Source organism: Sorex fumeus, unplaced genomic scaffold (assembly GCF_029834395.1).
Source record: "Sorex fumeus unplaced genomic scaffold, SorFum_2.1 ptg000098l, whole genome shotgun sequence".
NCBI lineage: Eukaryota > Metazoa > Chordata > Mammalia > Eulipotyphla > Soricidae > Sorex > Sorex fumeus.
The window spans coordinates 19,402,554-19,425,347 of NW_026606155.1; the positions used below are offsets into that span (position 1 = coordinate 19,402,554).

At 56.1% G+C, this 22,794-nt stretch overlaps 2 protein-coding genes across 2 annotated transcripts in view; one reads left to right on the top strand and one right to left on the bottom strand.

The window, feature by feature from the left end:
• Positions 1–12,591, bottom strand: part of CIPC (CLOCK interacting pacemaker) — an 81,949-nt gene extending 69,358 nt beyond the window's left edge. The window contains exon 1 of the mRNA XM_056133632.1: positions 12,470–12,591. The gene's annotated coding sequence lies outside the window, so the exon portion shown is untranslated. The remainder of the gene's footprint in view (positions 1–12,469) is intronic.
• On the top strand, positions 11,456–15,705 carry IRF2BPL (interferon regulatory factor 2 binding protein like). Its single transcript, XM_056133623.1, is given in 2 exon segments — positions 11,456–13,244; positions 13,246–15,705. Coding segments are annotated over 2 exon segments (2,379 nt in total). The 5' UTR covers positions 11,456–12,488; the 3' UTR covers positions 14,869–15,705.
• The last annotated feature ends 7,089 nt before the right edge of the window (positions 15,706–22,794 follow it).

Sequence of the window (22,794 nt, forward strand, 5' to 3'; positions counted from 1 at the left end):
TGGCACTTCAAAGTCACCACCAAGTGCCGGGCGGGAGGTGAAAGCGGCAAGCTCGGCTGCTTTTTTTTTCTTTGCAACCAGAGCTTGGAGGGTTAACCTTTTTCCAGAACATTTATTTCCCCGTCGCCGTGACTGGAGGGAGGAGGGGTTGGGAGGCAGAGCCGAGAGCCTGCCGCGCGGAGAGGCTGCGGATCACAAGGCCATTCTGATAGCCTCCCGTCCCCATGGCAACGGCGACGGCATTTATCAGTTCCTTCTGCGCGCAGGCACGGCAAATCTGCATTGCACATGGCAGGCTTCCAGCATTTCAAATGAAAGAGCACTTTGAACGGCTGCCAAGTTGGGAAGGAGCAGAACTGTCAGGGCTGCTTCAAGCTGGCAGGGGCGAGCGGGGAGGCTTTGGCTTCCCAGCAGCCCCCGCGCCTGGCCCGCGGCCAAGCACTTAGCGGAAGCTGGAAAGGAACGCGCGCCCCTCCCCCCTCCCTCCCCCCCCCCCCCCCCCCCGCGCCACGCCATTCACCGCAGCGCCCTCAAAATTTTCCACATGTCCTGTGTCACCAGTGCAGCCTGTACAATGAAAACCAGAGCGCCGGCTGCCCACGAGCGGGCCTTTCTGAATAAGGGGCCGGGGAGGGTGCAGGGGAGGGGGGGCGGTTGCATGCAGCACACGCGGATGGCCCTGGGGCTCAGGCCTCCCTGGGACCTGCCAGGAGAACCTCTGGGGGGGGGGGGGTGTCTTCCAGCCTTAGAAATACCTTAAGCATTTTCTTTATTATTGCTTTTTTTTTTTTTAAAGCCGGCTACCCTGAATCCCCGAGCAGGTTGGCTCGTGGGGAGGGGAGGTCATGGGGATAGGGGTGCGTTGGAACCTCACTGGAGGGTGGGGAGGCAGGCCTTGCAGGGTTTGTTTTCAGGAGCCTGGCTCTTCCCAAAGCCCTGGGGAGCTGTGGGGAGAGGATTTGTTATGGAGAAGCTGGGTTTCTGGAGCTTTCCTTGAATCTCCAGCGGTGGCAGGCGGCAGGGTGGGAGCTTCTGAGGCCTGAGGATGAGGAGGGGAGTGCAGGGGGGTGGGGTGGGGGGCGGAGGGGGGCGTGCAGTGCAAAGTTGACCAGTTAACTTCTGACCGCACAACTCCCGGATCAAGGCTGCTAGCAGCAGAAACTGGAAATTGGCATAATGTTCCCTGTGCTGAAATTAAAAAAAAAAAATTATAATCTATGCTGAGATCAAGGGTCCAGCTTGATTTTCCAGCACAAATAGAAAGAAAATTGTCTGCCGCTTAGGCACTTGGATAGAATTCAGGAAAACTATGTCTGGCATTAATTCCAAAGTGGAGGTTTTGGTTCAAGCGAGGCCCATTAATTTCAGTAAACTGTTTTCACTAGCGCAGACCCCGCTGTGCAAGGGCTATTTATTATCTTTTGCTAACCTGATGTCTGCAGAGTTGTTAAAGCAAAGGGAAAAATCTAGGGCGGAGATATCTATATCTTGGATCAAATGGGTTTTGCACCTTCTCTTAGGGACCATGTTTTATGGGGCGTTTTCTAGCCCTGGTTTTTATCTATCAGTCCTGGATTTAAAAAAAAACAACAACACTACAGCGATAGTACAGGAGTTAAGATGCTTGCTTATAAATGCAGGGACTCTGTGGTTCAATCCCCTGTATCCCAAGGTCCCTGAACACTGCTAGGTGTGGTCCCCAAGCCCAAATAAATGAATAAAATAAAAGCCATCTCTCTTGCAATGAACAAGGGGAAAAAATATCTTCATGGAGAGCGATCTGGTGAGAACAGACCACCCCTCAGCCTCTTCCAGAGGGCATCTCCCAGGCCATACGGGGGAGTTTAGTGTCCTGACTTCCACCTGTCGGGCAGAGGAACATGAATCTCCCTGCCCACAGGGTCTAAAACCCACCCAAAGGATCAGTTTGGGTATTTGCTCTCCCTTAGGAATTTTACTAGTTTCCTTAGCAAAGTACATAAATTGCTTCCTCTCTCCCCCCCCCATTATTCCAGGCTTCCTCTCTTTAACCCCCACCTCTACAACACCCCGACATCACACACACACACACACACACACACACACCCCAGGCCAAGTCCATCTTTATGTCATTTCAAAGAGAAGGATGAAAGGGGTGTGTTGTGAATGTGTTTGTGAATGTGTATTTCCAGCCCTCCCTCTACACACACACACATACACACACACACACACACACACACACAGCTGGAAATGTTAATCAGAATTAAAAACCAGTCAGTACTATTAAAGCATCAAACGCGAAGTCTTAGGAAAGAAGGGGGGGGGGGGCGTTGGTTAGAGGAGGGGGAAGGGGGGGCTGCGGTGCTGGAGGGAGGCTGGGCTGGAATGAAATCAAATGTAGTTCTCTGAGCGGCTGACTTACTGAAAGCAAGGGACAGGTAGTACCGATTCGGTCAGCTAATCAAAGAACACGATTATTGATCTTTCCTTTTCACAACCCCCCCCCCCCCGCCCGCAATCCGCCCCGCCCCAACCGCGTCAAGTTTTGGTGCGTTTCCCAAGTGTGATTAATCTCTGGCGGAGGCCAGAAACAGGAGTAGGTTTCTTGGCTGCCCGTCCTCATAAACAATCTGTTCTTGGGAAGAGTAGGTGAAGGGGGTGTGGGGGGGGAGGCGGGGAGGAGGAGGAGGAGGAGGACGGCCGGCGGGGGCGCCCGAGGCCTGCCCTCGGGGAGGAGGCCGAGTGCCCCTTCGGAGCGCGTGGTTTGGGGCCGGGGCCGGTTTCCTGCCTTTAGAATGTGAGCTGACAGTGGATTCATTCTTGCGGCCGGTTCTCAACGTCCAGGAAACAACGTTGCAGGAACAGGCCGGGCTGGGCTGGGCTGGGCTGGGCTGGGGGGGGAGGGGAAGGGAGGGGAGGGGCCCTCGCGTCCGGACGCCTGCGACCCATTTCCAGCGCCCTGGACCGTGGCTGGACCGACCCCTCCACCCCGCACCCCGTCCCCCACCCCCACCCCCGTGCGCACGCGCGCGCACCGCGCCCTGCCAGGGAAACCGAGGCGGCCGGGTGGGGTCGTGCAGGGTTGTCAGGGAAAGCCAGAAAGCAAAAAAAAAAAAGCGATCACAACAAAAGGAAGGGCAGTGTCCGGGTCTCGCTAGGATGGCGGTAACGCTGTGAGCGAGACAGCCGATCGTGGATTTTGCTGTGGGTTTATTGTGCGGCCAACCAGGCAGAACGAGGCAATATGAAAAAGTGGAGGGGTGGGGGGTGTTGGTGGCGGGGGAGGGGGGCCTACGGTTGAAGGGAAATGAACGCGGCTGGGAAATGTCACCAAGGCGCGTGCAGTGGCACCGAATAAAAGATGAATAATCGGCTCCCTTTTAGAAAAGGAATGTACAACTATTAATAAAGGCGAGAACCCCTCTTCTTCTCAGCCTGGAAAGCAAAGCCATTTCTCGTCGGCCTCTCCCTGCACCTCTCTTCTTCTCTATCCTGCAGTCCAGGAGCCTGGTGGGGTCGGTGGGGCTCGCTTTCCTTTGGATTTAATTACATGAAAATGCTGAACAAAAAACCTGTAATTACCTCCTTAGTCTCTGCCACTCAGGCCCAGCACACTTCCTGCCTAGTTTTGTTTTTGAAAGCGGAGAGGTCATTGCCTCTTTTCTTTCCAAATTGACCAAAAAAGTAAAAGCCCCAAATAAATCTCCACTGTTCCAAGCGTCAGCACTACCAGATTGGGGAGTGAAAAATCCTGGTGCTCTAAGGAGATGACAAGTCTAACCTTGCTGCTTTGTCTCAATCTAGCTCTGGGGGCCTGGCAGCCAGGGCGGGTCCATCTGGAAGACCAGAGGAGCTTGGCCGGCCACCCCAGGAGGAAAGCCTCTAGGGGCAAGATGAATTGTGTAGAGGGCACTCTCTGCAGCTATTTAACCTAGAAGGGCTGAGCTCTGGAAAAAGACATTCCTGACAAGGCCTGCCTTCCTACAGCCCCAGGCATTAACATTCAGAATTGCACAGGAAGCCCTGGAGGAGGGAGAACAGGTTTTCGGTTTTTGCTTATTTGGGGGCCACACCCAGCATTGCTCAGGAAACCATGTGGCGCTGGGAATAGAACCCCAGGCTCTCACATGTCAAAAGTGGCTCCAGCCCCCCCCTCCCCCCCCCCCAAGTTTTATTAGTTTGGTTTTAGGGACACAGCTGGCAATGCTCAGGGCTTACTCTTGGCTCTGTGCTCATGAGTCACTCCTGGCAATGCTTGGGGGACCATATGGTATGTGGGGGATTGAACCTGGGTCAGTCAAGGGCAAGGCAAGTGCCCTCAACCCCTGGCCTATAACTCTCCAATCCGAGAACAGGTTTTGATATCACTTGAGAGATGAAGAAACTGAGGTCCAGAGAGAATCAATAAAAGGCGGTCATGTGACTGGTCGGACTGTTGAGTCAGCACTATTTCTAGTGACTTTGGGGCTCTTGTATGAGAAAAGTAGGGCGCCTATGAGGAAGTGGAAGCTTCTAGCATCTGAGCTGGAGCCAATCTTATTCATCATTAGATTGCCTGGCCCTTGGAAAGAGCTCTTTAACTAAATGGGGGAATTAACGAACGGCAGATGGAAGAGCGCAGGATCACAAGGGTTCACAAGTGCAGAACGAAAACCCACCAGGCCCAGTTTCTGCTTTGAAACAAAACGGAAGCGATGAGAACAGTTTCATAAACATGAAGTGACCCCAGGCTCAAACAAAGGATGGTGCCTGTTAGGTGGCTGTGTTCACAGCATGAACTGAGTTAGGTGACAACAGAGGGTGGTTATTTGTTTTGTTCTGTTTTTGCTTTTTGTCGCACCCACAGGGGTTACTCCTGACTCATGCACTCAGGAATTACTCCCGACGGTGCTCAGAGGACCATTTGGAATTGAACCCGGGTCGGCTGCGTGCAAGGCAAAGGCCCTACCCCTGTACTATTGCTCCAGCCCGAGGGTGGTTATTTGTGACTGGATGCTTCTTCCCATTTTATTTTTGGGTGTGGGGAGGGTACTCCTGAGATGCCTTGGATTTACACTTGCCTTTGTGCTCAGGGATCACTCCTGGTTGTGCTCTGGGGACTAGAGGAGGTTTCAGGGATCAAACCTGGGTTGGGTATGCGCAAGGCTTCGCCTGTACTATCTCTCAGCCCCTCTCCACTTTCCTTCTTCCTTCTTTCCTTCTTCCCTTTATGGCTTAGCCTAGGATCCTTCAGAGTCTGGTACTCGGTAGAGTACAGAGTAAGTACGCCCGAGGGCAGGAGGGAGAGCTCCGGAAGAGAGCACTCTCTCTCTCTGCACATTGGAGCTTCTGCTTTTTATTCCCATACCACAAGCCAAGCACAGCTAGGTGTGGCCCAACAACAGCAACAGCAAAAATAAACAAATAGCCTTAGTCAGGATAACTCAGTAAATTAGATCCTAAAGACTACAGTGTGGGGCTGGAGTGATAGCACAGTGGGTAGGGCATCTGCCTTGCATGCAGCCCGACCCAGGTTTGATTCCCAGCATCCCATATGGTCCTCCGAGCACAGCCAGGAGTAATTCCTGAGTGCATGAACCAGGAGTAACCCCTGTGCATCTCTGGGTGTGACCCAAAAAGCCAAAAAAAAAAAAAAGACTACAGTGTTCTCTATGACTTCAGTCCTTCTCCACTTCTGCAGACAGCCAAGTTAGAGAAAACCCAGAAGAGAAAGAAGATCAGGGAGGGAGGGAGGGAGGCAGTGCCACACGATTTTGCTTAAAGCTGAATGGTGGGGCTGGAGCAATAGCACAGCGGGTAGGGCGTTTGCTTTTCACACAGCTGACCAGGGTTTGATTCCCAGCATCCCATATGGTCCCCCAAGCACTGTGAGGAGTGATTCCTGAGTACAAAAGCAGGAGTAACCCCTGAGCATCGCTGGGTGTGACCCAAAAAGCAATAAATAAATAAAGCTGAATGGTGACTCTAACTCCCAAATAAGGTGCTCATTTGTGCAAAATCTTGCAGCCACTGGAACAGAAATGGTTATTATTGTTGTCAGCAATAATACTGTATTACTGGTATATAATACCAATATAATAGCACAATAATACCAATATGCCTCCTACCAGCATGGCATCTTAGCCCTGAGCCACAGCTCAGCCAGGTAAGTAACCTGCAGATTCCTGTAGGGCAGGGTCTTTTCCTTGCTTGTTTCTTAGAGGTATCTGGAAACGGCCCTCTTCTCCAGCCCTGACAAGCAAACACCGTGCTACAGCTACAGTGGCAATGCTAGGTCTAGAACTAGGGACCCCGGGGTTTCTTCTTCTTCTGTCACCTCTACAGGAAGGTGATGAAAGTAACACCTACCTCACACGGGGTGCATGCGTGCGTGCGTGCGTGCAGGGACTGGTGAGATAATGTCTGGGCACTGAGTTTTAGAGCCGGGGACAAACGTTGGCCATTATATTGCTCACGATCTCTTACATTTTGATTAAGTGCATCATAATATTGTGGGGTCCGCAGAGACCAATGAAGCAGGCAGCGGAGGCAGTGCAAAATATTCCCATTTCACAGACCCGAGAAACCACCATCCCGGTGATTTGCTCAAGGTCACCCAGCCGCGTGGGGTCAGCCAAGTCCACCTTGAACAGGCGCTGGTAAATCTGTACTCGGTGTGAAGGGCCCCCTGCCTTCTCCCTTTCTCCCGAGTTTTCGTGTGGACCTGCCCAGCTCGGACAAGTCCGACTATTTGGAGATTCTAGCTCGTGCACCCCCAAGGAGGCCCAGCAGTGACAGCTGCCCTTGTACTAGATTTGACCTACCAGACTTGACGGAGGGAGCGCGCGCAGCCCCGCCTTCTGGCGGCGCTGGCAGGAAAGCGCCGGCGGCGTCGAGTCTCCGAGCCTGGCGCTGGAAATCCCCGCTCCGGCGCGAGCTGGTGGGCACCCGCTGGCACCCTGGCCCTTGGCGGAGGCCTGGGCGCCGGCGGGGTGGGAGGGTCGGCGCTCTGAGCACCTGTAGTCTCGACGCCCCCTGCCAGGCTCCCCATCCCACCCCACCCCACCCCCTCGGCGCCCATCTCCTCCTCCAAGCGCGCCTCCCCCCTTCTCGAGTTTGTGGGTGTTTGTTTTAACCCAACCGGATCCGTGAATAGCACCCTTGTCTGGCTCATTCCTCTTTTTCTCTACGAGGCCTGAGCCCTCGGAGGTTCAGTCCAGGATTCCTTTATTTTGGGACCTAAAAAAAAAAAAATCGGGGATTTTTTTTTTTTTTTTTTTTTTTTTTTTTTTTTTGCTGAGGACAGCGCTGGGCTCCCCGGTGCCCTGGCAAGCGGGCAGGAGGAGGCAGGAACCAGACGCGACTCTCCCCCACCCCACCCCTCGCCACCCCGCCCCCTTTCTCCCTTCCCAGCTCCCCGCCCCTTTGGAAGAAAGCAGTCAGAAATCTGCAAGCTCGCGGCAGCCGCCGTGCCAGCACCAACCACGAAGGCTTTTTCCTTCCACCCAATTTTGCACGGAGCGCCCGGCTGCCCGCGCGCGCCTGGGGCTGGGCAGGTCCTGGCGGCGGCGCAGGCTCGCCTCCCCCGGGGTTCTCAGCGAATCACTATGTTCCTTGGGATTTCACGCTCGAGTGGCTCTTGCGTAACCCTGTGCCCTGGCCCAAGTTGATGCTTTTTTTTTCCCTTTTTATTATTGAAGACCAGGATTAATCCTTGAAGAAAAGGCAAACACTTCCGCCACGGAACCGGGGCAAATCACCGTGCCCACTGGACCCCTCCCCCTCTCCCCACTTTCCACCGTGCCCTTTTGCACGCTTGCTGGGGATTCAGGCCATGTCCTTGCAGTTCTGGGGAAGCACTGGGTGGGGCCTTAGCGACGTCCATGGGCGCCCAACGGGACATGTTTGTTTCCAACTACTGGAGCTGATGAACAGGGTCCTGCTTTAAGGCATGGGGCTTAGTGTTACCAAAAAAGGCCTTTCTCAGGCAGTGCTTGGCCGGGTGACTGCAAGGTTTCGCTCTGCCCTGGCCGAGGCCCAACCAGCTGGCAGCAGGGATGCCAGGATTGAAGAGATGCCCCAGCCCACCCATCTTTTGCTACAGACTGGCAGGATGAGGGGTGCAGGATCAGAGGCGGACTGTGGGGCCCTGTGAGATGCTGGACCTCCTTTCCGGAGGCCAAATGGACAGTGACCTTTGTGCTCCGGCTAGACACAGCTTCTCCAGACTCACAAGGCATAGCTGGGAAAGATGGCAATTTGAGGAACTTGGGGGAGGCGGTTCTGCTTTCTTCTAGACCCCACCATCAGTCAGAATTGTCTCACTGCCTAAAAACAGAAGCCCCCACCCTGTTCACTTCCCACCCGCCTTGGGAAGGGGGGACAATATTATCAAATGTGATTATCTCCTTCGAGGGAAATTTATCTCGGAAACATTGGTCTTCTGGTCTCTTTCACAATCCCAAATAGGGCCATCTCAGACGTGCAATCAAGATGAAATTTATCACCATACGTGATAGTGATTCTTTTCAGGGGTAAGGGTATATCCATCCGGAGGGCTCCGCCTTGAAAAATGAAAGGATTCTGAGGCTGTAACGGAAGTTTGTTGAAATGCATGTTTATTTCTAACTCCACCCAGCGAGGACGTGTAAATATAGCTCTCCTTTAGTAACAGCGAAGACAGAGACAGACAAGGAGATAGAGACATATGTGTGCGCATACCAAACAGAACACTATGACATAGAATCCAACTGGCTTTCTCCCTCACTGCCTGGCTAGAGGGGTGGGGCTAAGTTGTTATTCCTCAGTATTCTGGGCTTAATAAAGGGGCAGGCTGTTCAAATATTAATCGTCAAGAATTAGGTGAGCCAGCCGAGGCAAAGCTAACTCTCCCAGTCTGGGTGTTTTGACTCTCTGGGGTAGCTGCTGCAGGGGTGGACTGCAGTCTGGAGGGTGAGGCATGATCTGGGAGCAGAATTTTACAGAGGAATCAGCACCGGGAGCAGCCGGCCAGGGAAAGTTTATTATTTTTGGGGAGTGTGGTGAGGTCACTGTTTTGCAAAAACAGAAATCTGGCTGTTCTGAGATGAAAGAGGGGTTCCCAAGGGCTCTTCCTCCCCCGCCCCTTCTTCTGAGCCTAAAAAACTCCCTTTCTTTTGCATCCAAGGGCCCCCAAATGAGCTGGAGAGCAGTGCTGGGAAGCATGGGGTGGGTAGGGCACAGACGCTGAAGGTCAGGTGAAATAAAAATACTCCTGGCTGCCTCAACTGAACTCAATTTGTAGTAAGAGGTGAGGACGATGATCCTTGGGGCTGGGGATGTGGCTGAAGCTGTAGGGCACAAGCTAGAGAGGCAGATGGGTTCCATTCCCCGATGCCATGCCCTTCCCGGGCACTGCAGGGTGTGGCCCAGCCATGCAGTTAGAGAGAAAGAAGTGAAAGAATAACGATGTCTTCACAGGTTAACTTGCACCAGTAGCAAACACACGTGTAAGAATCTCCACACTTACTACGCTTCCTGCTGGCTTCCTGTGAGCCTGACACTGTGCGCGACTTACAGTAGGGCATATTTATGTTACCATCTGTGACAGTGGCAGCTCTGCAACTGCTGTATATGGAAGAATTCAGTGGCACAATCTGTTTGGAAGGGGAGGGTGAGAGTTGGGTATGAAGGTGTATTTACAAAGCACTTTCCTGGATATTGAGTGTAACCAAAAGGGGGGGGAGGGGTGTGGTGGAAATGGTGAGTACTCGAAACTACCTCTGAGAGCCAACGATGGCGTTTGTTCCAAAAGCCATCTCTCAAATCAGATTTAACTGAATTCAGGTCCCAATTCCTTCTCTAAGGTCCATGTGACCTTGGACAATGGCATTAACCTCTTTATTTTCCTAACTTTTAAAAGCAAAGGAAATAATAGAATCTATTTTATAGAAAATAATAGGTTATAAGGCTGGAGTGATATCACAGCGGGTAGGGTGTTTGCCTTGCACGCGGCCGACCCGGGTTCGATTCCCAGCATCCCATATGGTCCCCTGAGCACTGCCAGGAGTGATTCCTGAGTGCAAAGCCAGGAGTAACCTCTGAGCATCGCCAGGTGTGACCCATAAAGCAATATATATATATGGAGGTTAATAAACAAGTCAAACAGCAATGTCTGGCCCATAGCAAGCCTCAGTTGAGTTTCCTCCTTTTGTAACTAATAAAACAAAATCTCAATAAACTGGGGGCTCTGATCCCACTTTACAGATGAAAAACAGGTTATGCAAGGGAAAGTAACCAGCACAAGGGTCACAACAAGGCGGAGAGATCTGCCGGACTCCAAAACCTGAAATCCCATTAAGCCCCTCCTCTCCTCCAGTCAGGCCAAGGATTTATTTAAATTTTCATGGGGAGGGGGAGGGAGAGAGGGGAGACAGGCAGATTCCAGCACTTGCAAGGATCCGTTGAAATGCCCCAGTTAGCACTGCGACCCACCTATCTGTTCTGCAATAAGCCATAATAACGAGCAGGTAAAAGAAATCATGGCAGGCTCAGTCATCTGGCAAACGACGGGATTAAATCACAGCACGTGAGAAAGAACTTTCAGAACTGCACGGAGCAAGTGATATCGCTATTATTAAGAGCTACCCCCACCTTCTTTTATCAAACCCGGAAAAAAAACACTCACCTGTTTGGCCTCTCTAGCACCTCCCTCTCCCTGCCCCCAACCGCAGCTGTGCCCAGCCCAGCCTGGAGACTGTTTTCCTTAAAGGCCTCGGGGCGCTTCTTTATTCAAAAAAAAAAATTTTTTTTTTAAGAGTGCGGCTGGGGGGAGGGTAGGTAGCTCATCCTGGATTCATTTAGCTCCGTCGTTTCAAGCTGGGGCTCCTAGACTTTAGGGCACAAACACAAATGGACCAGGCAGTTTTCTGGCCGATTTGGAAAACCGCGAATTTTGCAGGTGCTCCGGCGTCATCGGTAGCAATGCCTGGAAGAGCCCAGGGGAAACGAGGCCGGCCACCCTCTTAGGAAATTCGCGGCGCAAATTATCTCGAACCGGCACTTTCAAATTCACTGCCCCCGGGGTGGGGCCGGGAGCGGGCTCGGAAACGACGCTGGTAGTTTTTTTTTTTTAAATTTTGGGTTTTTTATAAAATTTTTTATGGACGTTGGTAGCTTTTTAAGTGCGCTCAATTTTTGACTTGGGAAAGCCGGGCGGGGGAAAGGAAAGGTCAGCGTCTGTTTAAATTCCACCCCCGGTCCTGGACTTCCAGCTTTAGCTCTCGGGGCCTCAGCTGTTGTACACACGCGCGCGCGCGCACACTCAAACACACACACACACACACACTCTCGCGGCGAGGGGGAGGGGAGGGCGGCGGCGCGGAGGAGGGGCCCGCTGGGGAGGAATCTGGGCGGCCTGCCGCGCATGCGCCTCCCCGCAGCAACAAGTGGGCTCCGCCGACGGAGGAAGTGTAAAAGGGGGGTGCGGGAGGCGGAGGGGGGTGGGGTGTAGGGGGGGAAGGAGAACTGGTGCAGAGCATGGCGGTGACGTCAGCGCTCCGCCCGGGCGGCATTCCGCGCGGCCGAGCCGGGGACAGCGCGAGCCGCAGCGCGAGCGGCAGCGCCGAGCCGCGCCTCCGGAACGTAGAGTAACAATCACAACCCCACATTCCGGGCGAGCGCGAGCGCGAGCGGGAAGGGATGCGAGCCGGGCTGCGGCCGACGTGAGCGCCGCCTGGGCCGGGCCCGGGGGCGGCGGGAGCCTGCCTGCCTGCGTGCGTGCGTGCGCTCCGGGGCCGGCTGGCTGGCTGGCTCGCTCGCTTGCTCGCTCGTGCGTCCTGGAAGCCCGGGGCCCCGAGCGGCTCTCTCCGGCCGTGCAGAGCCCGCCGCTGCCGCCGCCGCCAGCCGAACGGCCAACGCTGCTGCGGAGGGGAGAAGCTCCGGCTCTCCCGGCGGACGCCCCCCGCCCCCCACTCCACTCCACTCCCGCCCGCGGTGCTCCGGGGCGGGGAAGCCGCGGCGTCTTCCAGCAAGATCGGACCCGGGCACCACACCGGGTGGCACTGAACCCTCTAGCCCGCGCCCCCGCGGGGAGCCCGGCGGGGAGAGGACGCAGCTCCTAGGGGGCCCCCCCCAGGGGAGAGGAAGAGACAGCCCCTTTCGAGCCTCCACGCACCAGCCACTCCGGGGAGGGGGCCCAGAGCCAACGGCGGCGGCCGGCACCCGGCACCCTCGCCCCCTCCCCCTGGGCCCGGAGCTGCCCGCCCGGGTCCGCGGCACCAGGAAGAAGGCGCCTGAACTCCCTTCCCGACGAGACAGCCGCAGGAGGAGGTGGGGGCGCGGCGCTGGCTGAGCTCGGCGGCCGCCCCGGCGGTGGAGACTCGCGCCCCCCTCCAGCCCCTGGGGCAGAACTTTCTCGCCCCCCCCCCTCCCCGCCTCCTCCCTCCTTCCCCCCGCAGTCGGACTCCCTCTGCAGCCGGCCGGTGCTCCCGGAGGAGAAGGCGCAGCGGAGAGCGCCCGGGCGGGGGCCTACCTTCCCCGGGGCCGGCATCATGTCGGCGGCGCAGGTGTCCTCGTCCCGGAGACAGTCCTGCTACCTGTGCGACCTGCCCCGCATGCCCTGGGCCATGATCTGGGACTTCTCGGAGCCCGTGTGCCGCGGGTGCGTCAACTACGAGGGCGCCGATCGCATCGAGTTCGTGATCGAGACGGCGCGCCAGCTGAAGCGGGCGCACGGCTGCTTCCAGGACGGCCGCTCCCCCGGGCCGCCGCCGCCCGTCGGGGTCAAGACGGTGGCCCTGTCGGCTAAGGAGGCGGCGGCGGCGGCGGCGGCGGCCACCGCGCAGCAGCAGCAGCAGCAGCAGCAGCTGAACCACGTCGATGGCTCCAGCAAGCCCGCGGTGCTGGCGGCCGCCTCCGGCCTGGAGCGCTACGGGCTGAGCGCCGCGGCCGCCGCCGCCGCCGCCGCCGCGGCGGCCGTGGAGCAGCGCAGCCGCTTCGAGTACCCGCCGCCGCCGGTGAGCCTGGGCAGCGGCGGCCACGCCGCACGGCTGCCCAACGGCCTGGGGGGCCCCAACGGCTTCCCCAAGCCCAGCGCCGAGGAGGGGCCCCCGGAGCTGAACCGCCAGAGCCCCAACTCGTCGTCCGCCGCGGCGTCGGTGGCGTCCCGGCGCGGGACGCACGGCGGGCTGGTGACGGGGTTGCCCAACCCGGGCGGCGGTGGCGGCGGCGGCGGCCCCCAGCTCGCCGTGCCCCCCAACCTGCTGCCGCAGACGCTGCTCAACGGCCCGGCCAGCGCCGCCGTGTTGCCCCCCGCCGCCGCCCCACGGCCTGGGCGGCCGCGGACCCCCGACGCCCGCGCCCCCGGGAGCCCCGGGCGGGCCCGCCTGCCTCGGAGCGCCCCCGGGCGTGGCGGCCGCGGCTTCGGCGGCCGCGTCCTCCACCTCGGCGGCGGCGGCGGCGGCGGCGGGGGCCGAGGTGGGCGTGGGTGCCGGTGGCAAAAGGCCCGGCTCCGTGTCGAGCACCGACCCCGAGCGGGAGCTGAAGGAGAAGCAGCGCAACGCCGAGGCCCTGGCGGAGCTGAGCGAGAGCCTGCGCAACCGCGCCGAGGAGTGGGCCAGCAAGCCCAAGATGGTCCGCGACACGCTGCTCACGCTGGCCGGCTGCACGCCCTACGAGGTGCGCTTCAAGAAGGACCACTCGCTGCTGGGCCGCGTCTTCGCCTTCGACGCCGTCTCCAAGCCCGGCATGGACTACGAGCTGAAGCTGTTCATCGAGTACCCCACGGGCTCGGGCAACGTGTACTCGAGCGCGTCCGGCGTGGCCAAGCAGATGTACCAGGACTGCATGAAGGACTTCGGCCGGGGCCTGTCCTCCGGCTTCAAGTACCTGGAGTACGAGAAGAAGCACGGCTCCGGGGACTGGCGCCTGCTCGGGGACCTGCTGCCCGAGGCCGTGCGCTTCTTCAAGGAGGGCGTGCCGGGCGCCGACATGCTGCCGCAGCCCTACCTGGACGCCAGCTGCCCCATGCTGCCCACGGCGCTGGTGAGTCTCAGCCGCGCCCCCAGCGCGCCCCCGGGCACCGGGGCGCTGCCGCCGGCCACCCCGACGGGCCGGGCCGCGGCCGCCAGCCTGCGCAAGAGGAAGGCGTCCCCCGAGCCCCCCGACTCGGCCGACGGCGCGCTGAAGCTGGGAGAGGAGCAGCAGCAGCGGCAGCAGTGGATGGCCAACCAGAGCGAGGCCCTGAAGCTCACCATGTCGGCGGGGGGCTTCGCGGCGCCGGGCCACGCGGCGGGGGGCCCGCCGCCGCCGCCCCCGCCGCCCCCGCCGCCCCTGGGCCCGCACTCCAACCGGACCACCCCGCCCGAGAGCGCCCCGCAGAACGGGCCGTCCCCGATGGCCGCGCTCATGTCGGTGGCGGACACGCTGGGCACGGCGCACTCGCCCAAGGACGGCAGCTCGGTGCACTCCACCACCGCCTCGGCGCGGCGCAACAGCGGCAGCCCCGTGTCGCCCGCCTCCGTGCCGGGCCAGCGGCGCCTGGCGTCCCGGAACGGGGACCTGAACTTGCAGGTGGCGCCGCCGCCGCCGCCGCCGCCGCCGCCCAGCTCCCACCCGGCCATGGACCAAGTGCATCCCCAAAACATTCCGGATTCCCCGCTGGCCAACAGCGGGCCCCTCTGCTGTACCATTTGCCACGAACGCTTGGAGGACACGCATTTCGTCCAGTGCCCGTCCGTCCCCAGCCACAAGTTCTGCTTCCCTTGCTCTAGAGAGAGTATCAAGGCCCAGGGGGCCACCGGCGAGGTGTACTGCCCCAGCGGGGAGAAATGCCCCCTGGTTGGGTCGAATGTACCTTGGGCCTTCATGCAGGGTGAGATCGCGACTATCCTCGCTGGGGATGTAAAAGTGAAAAAGGAGAGAGACCCTTGAACCACGAGAGCCGCCTCCTTTGCCCCAGACCAGCCCCCCCTCTGGTCCAGAGCGCCCCTCCCCAATCCCCGTGGACCTTCCCTCCCCCACTCCCCCCCAGATGTAGAATTGTGAATATAACAAAACTGCAAAAAGTTAGTCTTATGTATAGACATTATTTTCGTCGTATGTTTCTATATTTTGAAACAAAGGTATGTTAACTTCTTCATTTGAAGGATAAGCTGGTTTGCGTTATGCAGTATCCTATTGGTTGGGTCATTTGCATCATCTTCGTTAGCATTTATTTGGTGTCAGAGTGTTTGCTTAGGTACAGAATTAATAGCCCTTAGCAACGAAAGCTGCTGGTGTGTATTTTTGTAAATGTAATGCACTCTTCTGAAAGGAAAAAAACACAAAATGACTTTTTTTTTTGCCAAGGCCAGTGTTGCTGCCTAAAAAAAAAATATATATGATGCTATAAAATGGTGAAAGCTTCATTCTAAACAGCCCCAAGTGTTGAAGTCTTCACTTAATTTTGTTCTGTTTTGTTTTGTTTTTCTTGTTTTTGTTTGCAAAATGGTAAAGGGGGGTGTGGGGGGGAGCGGAGGTGTTTTTTTGTTGCAAGTTTGTGAGGGAAAATGTTTTGGTTTGTTTCTCCTGACCTGAATGTGTTGGATCTTCACGTGTCGTTTTGTTTTTGCTTTCTTGATGCACGGATGCTTTTGAACAGTAGAGCGAAATGCTAGACCTGGAGAATCTGCTCTGTTTGTCCTTTATACATTTCTGTAGTTTAACAGAACACTGTAATGTGCCTTGGAGCTTAGTAACTTGTAATAAATTCAATTGATATTAATCCTGCCCTGAGTCAGCCAGTTTGTTTTTCTAGGACTCAGGCTGCATAGCCCCAGTGTGTGTGTATGGGGGGGGGGGGGGCGGAGGAATGACACCCTCCCCACCTGAACATAGCATCCTGGTGCTAGAGGAGGAAGTGGGGCTGTCTTCTCCTCCCCCCTGGTCTTTACTTTCACCTCTTGGCTGGGACAGTTGCTGACTAAGCACTTTCTGTTTCTTCAGCATCTCTCCCTCCCCACCCTTCAAGAGCACCCCAGCTTTTTGGTCCCTCCCCCCTGTGGCCAGGAGACTGCTGATACACTAGAGCAAGTGTGTTTTTGCGGGGGTGGAGGGAATCCAAACCAAAAGAGGATGTGACAATGCTTTGCCTCTGAGATGTGACAGAAATTGCTAGAGAAGTCACTGCAGCCCAAGGCAAAAATGACTTAGAGATGAGAAGCCCTCTATGAGGAGGTCAGAGGGAAGTGGGCGTCTAGGAAACTGAACCCCCCCCCCCCCAGGAGGATGCCCGACCTCTTGATCCTATTCCCCTCCCCCCCACCGTTTCTGGCAAATTTTTCTGAAGGATGGATATTTGACTTTGCAGTAGTAAGCAGCTGCAACAAATGGGGAAGAGGGAAAAAAAAAACCCAGTTCCTGAGGCAAAGGTCACTTAGGACAGCATATAAAGCCCTTCTAATGACTGAGGAAATACCCTACTCCTCTAGCCAACTTCTTTCAAAGGTGTGTGAGGGAGGTGTCTGAGGGGTGTGGAAGGAGGCAGAGTCCCTGACTAGGGTCCTCCAGACCTAGGGACCCGGAAACAATCCAGGTTCAAGCCCTAGACTTTCCTCAGAGGCAGGGAAAGAGGTAAAGAAAGCCAGGAGGAAGCAAAACAAAGCTTGTGGTCCTTTCTGCAATTCCTGGTTGCATCTAACCTCCAGGTTCCTGCTCCAGAATGGTCCCTATCGGAGGCCGGAATGATAGCATAGTGGGTAGGGCGTTTGCCTTGCACACGGCTGACCTGGGTTTGATCCCCGGCATCCCATATGGTCCCCCAAGTACCGTCAGGAGTAATTTCTGAGTGCAGAACCAGGAATAACCCCTGAGCAATGCTGGATGTGACCCAAAAAGCAAAACAAAAAAACAGAATGGTCCCCATCAAGGAAGCAGCAAAGGAGGGAAGAGATCTGATGGTCCCCTTGCCCCCCACCCACTCCTAACTGGTTCCCATGGGAGTCAGAGCAGTAGTGTGGGGAGGGGTATGGAAACAGGCACGTTTGAGGGGAATCAAATCACCAGTTAGTGAGGAACCCATGTGGGGCTCGGTCGGTGTTGGGACTTGCTGTTAATAACAGCCTTGTAGTTTCTGTTCCTGCTTTGCTATCATCATTGCCGAGGAGTGGAAACCATGACTCGTGTGTGTGTGTGTGTGTGTGTTTGGAGTGTGGATAAATTCCAGTTGATGGATCTGCTATAGCCTCTTAATCCTGGTACCTGGGAGGTGCCTGTCTCACCTCTTTAAGAATCTCCCCACATATAAATAGATATGCATGTCAGCTTCCTGCAAATGTGTCCTTGCATTTTCATCTGCTGCCAAGTGTTGTATTGGTGCTTATGAGTCATGGAACCTATTTTCATTCTCAGGGGTAATTAACTTGGGGGTGATAATGCATAGCAGACTGTAGGAAGAGTTAATTCTAAAACCCATCCTCGCCTGGCTACCAATCACACATTTCACTTGAAGGTCTGGGTTGGCTTTGCTCATAAGCTCATTAATAAAAACCAAGATGTTTCGCCTGGAAGATCTCTAAGGTGCTCCCAACCCCCCACTCACCACTCTTCAAATGGGTGAAGTGCAGCCGCCTGAGGATACAGAGGCTGAGTGTCAGGGCCACAATTTACCACCAGTGCATGAAGGAATGGCAGACGGCACCCCAGCCAGCCTGGATCGGTACAGGAGAACTTAGTATGTGGCATATCTGTCAGGGTGCGCACCTGGTGAGGATGGTCCCAGGCTTCTAGCGTGGAATCAGCCCCATTCCCATCCTCAATACAGCCACTCCTGCCGGCCTGCGGCTGCATCTCCAGTGCTGTGACGTTACCTTCAGGAGCTTTAAGGATTGAGGATTGCTATGACCCCTGGCTTAGTGCACAGAGGTAGGAGATGCGCCTGTCATTAAGAGCTGAGAACAGTGTCGTATTTTTTTTTCTCACTCTTCTTATTGCTGCGTGTTATTAGCCGGAGAAGCAGTCACTATAATAATGAGGCATCCAGCAAAGGAGGCCAGTTGGCTTTCAGGAAAGAAGCCTGCCTGAAAGACCAGGGAGGGAGTGGGAGGGAGAGAGTGGCTGAGGTGGAACTCGGGCTGGAAGTGAATTATAATGGCGCAGTTAATTAAAGTTTACCATAGCTGGTGGCCGATTGTTCAACGGGCAGCTCTCCCTTCTCTCTCTCTCTCTCTCTCTCTCTCTCTCTCTCTCTCTCTCTCTCTCTGGAACCATGTGACCTTCCTCTGCTCTGACCCCTGGGGCTGCGAGTCTGGGAGATTTAAATAGCCTTACTTTGATCCCTGGGCTAGCTTCCCCCTGCCCTGAAGCTCCCTACCTTGCAGTTTCCCCTGGCACCCGAGGAATCTGTGGGTCTCAGCCATTCAGCAGTCTCAGGAAGGTCCAGGGCTTCCTTCACCTCCTCCCTGACCCCCTCACCTCCTCTTCTCCCATCCCCCTGAGTGCCAAGTGACCAACAGTTAGAAATCCATACTGTATTCATTTATATGCATTGTTTGTAAGACTCAGCTAAGCAGGGTGTTTCGGTGGGCGTGGGGGTAAATCGAAGAAGATTTAATTCAACAGCTTTGAGGAAATAGGCTGATGGTCATTTTAGACCTTGTTCTCCCAATCCCATGGCATTCTGCATTCGCTTAGGGACCTGCTCAAGCCATGGGTGTGCGTGCTTGTGTTATTAAATGGAAGGTCCCAAGCCACGTTTCACATGCATCCCCCCACCGCCAGCTGTTCATGCAAGGAGCACACTGAAATTCACACTTGTTTTTATTCTTTAGCAAATAGAGAAAATTAGGGGGCCAGTGGGTAGGGCATTTGCCTTGCATGCCACTGACCCAGGTTCAGTCCTCGACATTCCATATGGTCCCGTGATCACTGCCAGGAGTGATCCCTGAGTGCAGAGCCAGAAGAAGCTCAGACACAACCAGGTATGGCTCCAACCACCCCCAGCCCCACCAAAATAATGAAATCAGAGTGGTAATGTCCATTAAGCTCACCTGGTGAAATGCTTTCTAAACCTTTCTGAGGTCATGCATGCCAGGTTCTTTCTGACATGCCCAGTAGGTAGGTACATATTATGCCAGCAAGTACCCAGGGAGCCTGCTGGCATGTGGCATACCTCCATTTTACAGATGTGCCCACTGAGTTCATTGATATCAAAGGCCACGCAGACACACCAGGAGGCAAACCCAGGGCTGCCTAGAGCCTGGTGTCCTGCCAGGACACCTACGGAACCCCATGCAAAGGGCCTCAGACTTATGACCTCAGGATCCAGGAAACCCTGGCTCTCAGCTTAAGTCTTGTCGCTCAACCCTGCCCTACATCCCAGAGTCTCCGTGTGAGCTGGACCCGTGCCAGCCAGTGAGGCTGTCCTTGGGGGCGACCGTCAGAAGCCCCATGAGAGAAGACATTTCCCAGGCTGTGGATATTGGGGATAGACAGGCTCTGCACTCAGGTTCCTGGAGTCAGGCTGTCCTGCAGTTACACCCAGCGGCCCACTGTCCCCAGGTTTAAAGAATGAGCTGTGGGGCAAGAGCGATAGGACGGCCGGGAGGGTGTTTGCCTTGCACGCGGCTGGCCGGGGGTTGATCCCTGGCATCTCCTATAGTCCCGCAAGTACCACCAGGAGTAATTCCTCAGTGCAGAGTCAGAAGTAACCCTATCATCACAGGGTGTGACCCGAAAAGAAAAAAAAAAAGGAATGAGCTGTCTCAGTCCCATCTTTGACAGAACAGAGAGGTGGACGAACAGTGTATGTGCAGAACTGATGAAATTATAAATCTAATGTGTGAGGTGGATTGCCCTATGGGGAATTGCTGTCTGCCCTCACGGGGGGTGGGGGGAGATGTGGCTATTTGCTCTTTGGCTGGGTTCTCCTGACTCTCGGTGTCACACATGAGGGGCTACAAATGAGGCTTGCCTTGCAGGTGACTAACCCGAGCTCAAATCCCAGCACTGCATATGGTCTCCTGAGCACCACCGAGAATAAGCCCTGAGTACCCCCCGGTAGGTCCGTCCCCTCACCTCTGGAAAAAAAAAAAAAAAGCCAACAGCAGCAGAAAGAGTCCCCAGCAGATGTGAGTCGTACTCGGAAGGTACTCGGCTCGATGCAGGAAGCGTTGCTGCTCGTGGGTCTCCCGGTTGGGGTACACTTGAGGGAGGAGTTGCCTGCTTCCCAGTGGGTCTCCACTTGATGTGCATCCCTCTAGGCCCGTGCTCTCACCTGGACCATCCTCCTGACCTCGTAGGGTGGATGTTAGGAAACGTCGGAAGCAAGGAGGAAGGTGAGAAACAGACCTGGGCTCTTTAGTGTTGGTGCCCCGCTCCACATAGCCAGGGAGAAGCTACAATTTTGCATAGCATCCTGGGCCAGAGGAGTGTGTGTGTGTGTGTGTGTGTGTGTGTGTGTGTGTGTGTGTATGTGTGTGTGTGTGTGTTTGGCCCACACCCCATGCACTTTTATCCCTCTGGTACAAACATACTCTATGTAGCTTAAGTTCTCTAGAAAAACTGGGGTTCAGGGAGATGGGCCTTGACCCTCCCCATAAAGTCCAGAACCTCCCCACCCCACCAATAGCATGTTCCCTATCCTCTCCCACCACTCCTGATGGTCTGGCCGAATGGCTTCCTGGGGTGTCAGTCCCAGAAACTACTGAAAGCCCAGAACAAAGCCGAAGCATTGTTGAACGGGGCCCGTGGCTGGCCAGGGGGACCACACACCAATTTCTCCTCCATTCTGGCTGACCTCAGAGGCTGGAGCTGTGAGCGGTCTCCTGAGCAGCATGCTTCGCAGGGGGCTCTGACCCTCCATCTCCCAGGTGAGGTGGTGGTAACTGTGGCCCACCTGGCTCCCTCGCACACACCTGGCCCTCCTGGGCAGTAACAGCAGCAGCGTGAGCGCTGGACTAGAGGGTTATGCTTCCCTGAAGTCCCCTCGGGCTGCCTCTGAAAGGTTTGGGGCACTGGGGCCACTGAGAACTTTGAGGGCACAGGGTTTGGGGGTCAGGCAGTGGCACTGGCAGCCAGCCCCCAAGGGGACGCAGCTCTGGAATGCCGGACCATGTGGACACAGGGAATTAACACTGTGTCCCTGGGTCTGGGCCCAGACGGTCATGTGACCACCTCCTACGGCCGAGGAGCTGTCAGCAGCCACACTCTGTTGCTCTATCAGACAAGGGCCAGCCCCTCCCCATTCCTGAGTAGGGTGCCCAGCTCAGTAGGGTGCCCAGCTGTACCCACCGCGGGTGCAGGGGGGTGAGCTGGGCTGGTGATTGGGACAGGGAGTCCTCTGAAATAAAGGTAGTAAGTGTGTGTGGGAGGGAGAGACAGAGAGAGAAAGAGAGAAAGAGAGAGAGAAAGAGGGAGAGAGAAAAGAGAAAGAGGGAGAAAAACAGAAAGAAAGAGAAAGAGAGAAAGAAAGAGGGGGAGAGAGAAAGTGGGAGAGAGAAAAGAGAAAGAAATAGAGAGAAAGAGAGAAAGACAGAGAAAGAAAGAGCAAGAGAGAAAGAGGGAGAAAAAAGAGAAAGAGAGAAAGAGGGAGAGAGAAAGAGAGAGAAAGGGAGAGATAGAAAAGAGAAAGAGAGAAAAGAGAGAGAAAGAGGGAGAGAGAAAGAGAGAGAAAGGGAGAGAGAGAAAAGAGAAAGAGAGAGAAAAGAGAGAGAAAGAGGGAGAGAGAGGAAGAGAGAGAGAAAGAGGGAGAGAGAAAGAAAGAGAGAGAGAAGCTGGCGTTCTTAGGCAGGTCAAAAGGGGGATAGAAGGGTTACTTTTCTGTGGCGGCTCCCCTCACCTGACCAAAACAGCCCAACCAAGCCCCCTCTGACCGGCCAGGCCACCTTGGTACTTGGGGGTAACCTACCCGGCTGGTGGGGAGCGCCTGCCCCAGGGACAGGCAGCTAGCCCTACAGCCGGTCCTCGGCACGGCCCTGGCCTTGTCCCCCTCAGAGGCTCAGGGGTCTCTGGCCCCTGCCCACCATGGCGCTGGGGCAGAGGACCTCTATGGGCTGCCCTCCCTCCTTTTCGTAATCCTGCTGGGCTTGGATCAGGCTCTCCTGGGCCCCAGCTGAGCCAGAGTCCCTGTCTTCCTTGTTCCTTCATCCCTTCCCTCCCGGAGCTGGGACTGGGCCTGGGGTCGGCGGGGGGCGGCAGGGGGAGCAGTGGTGGCCCCCAGAGCCTCCAGCCACAGAGCATCCTCATCCTCGCTCCCTTCCACTCCTCCTCCAAGCTCACCCAGGGCTCCGACTTGGCTGGAAACTTGGATTCCCCCAACAAACAGTGACCAGCTGCTATCTGGGTTCCCTCTGGCCCCCCTCTTCCAGGTGTCCAGGTGTCCATTCCTGGGAGACTTTTCCTGAGGTCGCCAGGAGCAGTGAGTTAGCATTTTCAGTCCCATCCTAGTTCCTCGGCACCGGCACCGGGTGAGTCTCAGCCTGGGTACGGGCTAATCCCGGGGATCTCAGAGTCCCTCCATACATGCTGCCTCCACCTGGATTCTCAGTGCTAGGGACAGGAAGGCCAGGGGAGGGGCAGCAGAGCCCAGGGGGTCTCAGGAACACAGAGATGTGTTCTGCCCTGTCTGGGGGCGGGGGAGTCTTTGTGAAGGTGGGCCTTGTGTAGGAAGGGAAAAGAGGGGAAGATCAGAGCCGAACCCCCTCCTCCAACTACCCCCCCGCCCCCGCCACAATCCCCAAGAAGGCTGAGCTGTTATCTCGATGGGCCACAGTGCTGAGGGCTTGGGGCGGGCGATTAGGCCCACCAAGAATGAGGTGAGTGGAGGACACACTCTGGTCTGCCATTTGCAGGCCTCTCTGGCCCCGGCTCTGAGAGATGAGC